Source organism: Chiloscyllium plagiosum, unplaced genomic scaffold (genome assembly GCF_004010195.1).
Source record: "Chiloscyllium plagiosum isolate BGI_BamShark_2017 unplaced genomic scaffold, ASM401019v2 scaf_3676, whole genome shotgun sequence".
Classification (NCBI taxonomy): domain Eukaryota; kingdom Metazoa; phylum Chordata; class Chondrichthyes; order Orectolobiformes; family Hemiscylliidae; genus Chiloscyllium; species Chiloscyllium plagiosum.
The window spans coordinates 5931-8132 of NW_025211366.1; the positions used below are offsets into that span (position 1 = coordinate 5931).

The 2202-nt window shown below is 61.2% G+C and overlaps 1 protein-coding gene across 1 annotated transcript in view; it reads right to left on the minus strand.

Annotated features, from left to right (window-relative positions):
• ndufb11 (NADH:ubiquinone oxidoreductase subunit B11) overlaps positions 1 to 340 on the minus strand; it is a 5780-nt gene extending 5440 nt beyond the window's left edge. The window contains exon 1 of the mRNA XM_043685627.1: positions 100 to 340. Within this exon, the coding sequence (XP_043541562.1) occupies positions 100 to 309 (210 nt within the window). The 5' untranslated portion in view covers positions 310 to 340. The remainder of the gene's footprint in view (positions 1 to 99) is intronic.
• Between the last annotated feature and the right edge of the window lie 1862 nt (positions 341 to 2202).

The following is a 2202-nucleotide window of genomic DNA, read 5'->3' on the forward strand; positions in this document are numbered from 1 at the left end:
ATGGTGATTTTAGCGGTTTGATGGTGATTTTAGCGGTTTGATGACGGTTTTGAGCTGTTTAATGGTGATTTTAGCGGTTTGATGACATTCCCCCCTTACCTGGTCGTACAGGTTGACCTCCGGCGGCGGGGCGCCCGCGTACCCGGGCGGCAGCTCCCCGGGCCCGGCCATAGCCGAGGGCGACACCGAGGAGGCCGGCCCGCTGCCGGAGACCGCCCTGCAGAGGCCGGAGAGGGCGGCGGGTCCCCGGGGAAGGAGGAGGAGGAGGCGAGGAGCAGGCCTCAGGCACAACCGGAGCAGCGCCGCCATCTTCCCCCGTGGAGAGGGGAGGGAGGGCACTTCCCCTTTAAACCCCCCGCCCCTTCCGGCTGAGCGACGGCGCTCCGGACCAATCGGGAGGCGGCGCTGGACCGTTCGCCCAATCGGCGGCGGCGCACCCGCCCACGTGGGGGCGGGCGCTGCCTTAAAGGCGCCGGTCATCCCACGAACGTATGGGCCGACGGATATTACCCCAATGACCAACAATGTCAATGGGGTGGGTGGGTGAGGTAGCGCGCCATCCTCTTGGATAGGAGGCCCGGGGGGGGGGGGTCGAGCCTCAGCTTCCCACCCACCCACCCACCCACACCAGCTCCAGGTGTCCCAGAACGGGCCGGCGGCAAAGTTTGGCCCCATCGCGGGCCATTTGGCCCCTCTCGCGAGGCTGATAGCCCACGCCCCAACAGGTCCCATTGGGAACGCTCCATGATCGAGCCCTTGTGGCAACGGCCAGCTCAGCGGCGCCATCAGAAGACGAACGGAGGGTGGGGGAATATCTTCCCTCAGCAGGACAGAGGGGCGGATCGAGGACCTCAGCGAGCGGAGAGGAGGGGGCACGTCCATCGTCTGTGCCAAGGCAGTTCTCAGCTTACGGGGGGTGCCCGGAGCTAATGCTCACCGACTGGTCCGTCCACGCCGGCGAGACGGTTAAGGCGGCGCGCACTGACGCCTCTACACCTCCTCACCATGCTGAGGAAATTCAGCGCGCCGACCAGGACGCTGACCGATTGTTAACTCGTGCGCCCTAGGATGCGTCCTACCCATCATGGCTATTGCTTCGCCCGAGACCACAAGACGTTAAGAGATTTAGTACAGGCTGGCACAGTGGTTGGCCCCCACTGCCTCCCAGCGCTGGGTTAGGGTGGATTGGCCGTGCTCAATTGTCCCCGTAGTGCCCAGGGATGTGCAGGTTAGGGTGGATTGGCTGTGCTAAATTGTCCCCGTGGTGCCCAGGGATGTGCAGGTTAGGGTGGATTGGCTGTGCTAAATTGTCCCCGTGGTGCCCAGGGATGTGCAGGTTAGGGTGGATTGGCCATGCTAAATTATCCCGTAGTGCCCAAGGATGTGCAGGTTAGGGTGGATTGGCCGTGCTAAATTGTCCACGTAGTGCCCAGCGATGTGCAGGTTAGGGTGGGTTGGCCGTGCTAAATTGTCCCCGTAATGCCCAGGGATGTGCAGGTTAGGGTGGATTGGCCGTGCTAAATTGTCCCCGTAATGCCCAGGGATGTGCAGGTTAGGGTGGATTGGCCGTGCTAAATTGTCCCCGTAATGCCCAGGGATGTGCCAGGTTAGGGTGGATTGGCCGTGCTAAATTGTCCCCGTAGTGCCCAGGGATGTGCAGGTTAGGGTGGATTGGCCGTCCTAAATTGTCCCCGTAGTGCCCAGGGATGTGCAGGTTAGGGTGGATTGGCCTTGCTAAATTGTCCCGTAGTGCCCAGGGATGTGCAGGTTAGGGTGGATTGGCCGTGCTAAATTGTCCACGTAGTGCCCAGGGATGTGCAGGTTAGGGTGGATTGGCTGTGGGACGTACAGGGATGATGAGGTCGGTGGGACGCCCTTCGGTGGAGACCCGATGGGCCGAATGGCCTGCCTCCATACATCCGGGGACTCTGCAAGTGAAGAGTGGAGCCCAGTCCATCGCACAAACCCATCCAGCGCCTCCCATCTACAGTTTCCCCCTGAATCGGTAACACAGCCGACATCATCACAGATCCCACCCTCTGTAATCCCAACACAAAGTCGCTGTCTCCTTGCCCACTCGCAGGAGGAGCCCTGACTGATTCACACCCTCACCCATTGCCACACCCTTCCCTTCCCCTGAGTGGTTCGGATCTCCTCTGATGATAGGACATTAATATCAGTGTGCGGCCAATAATCCATCAC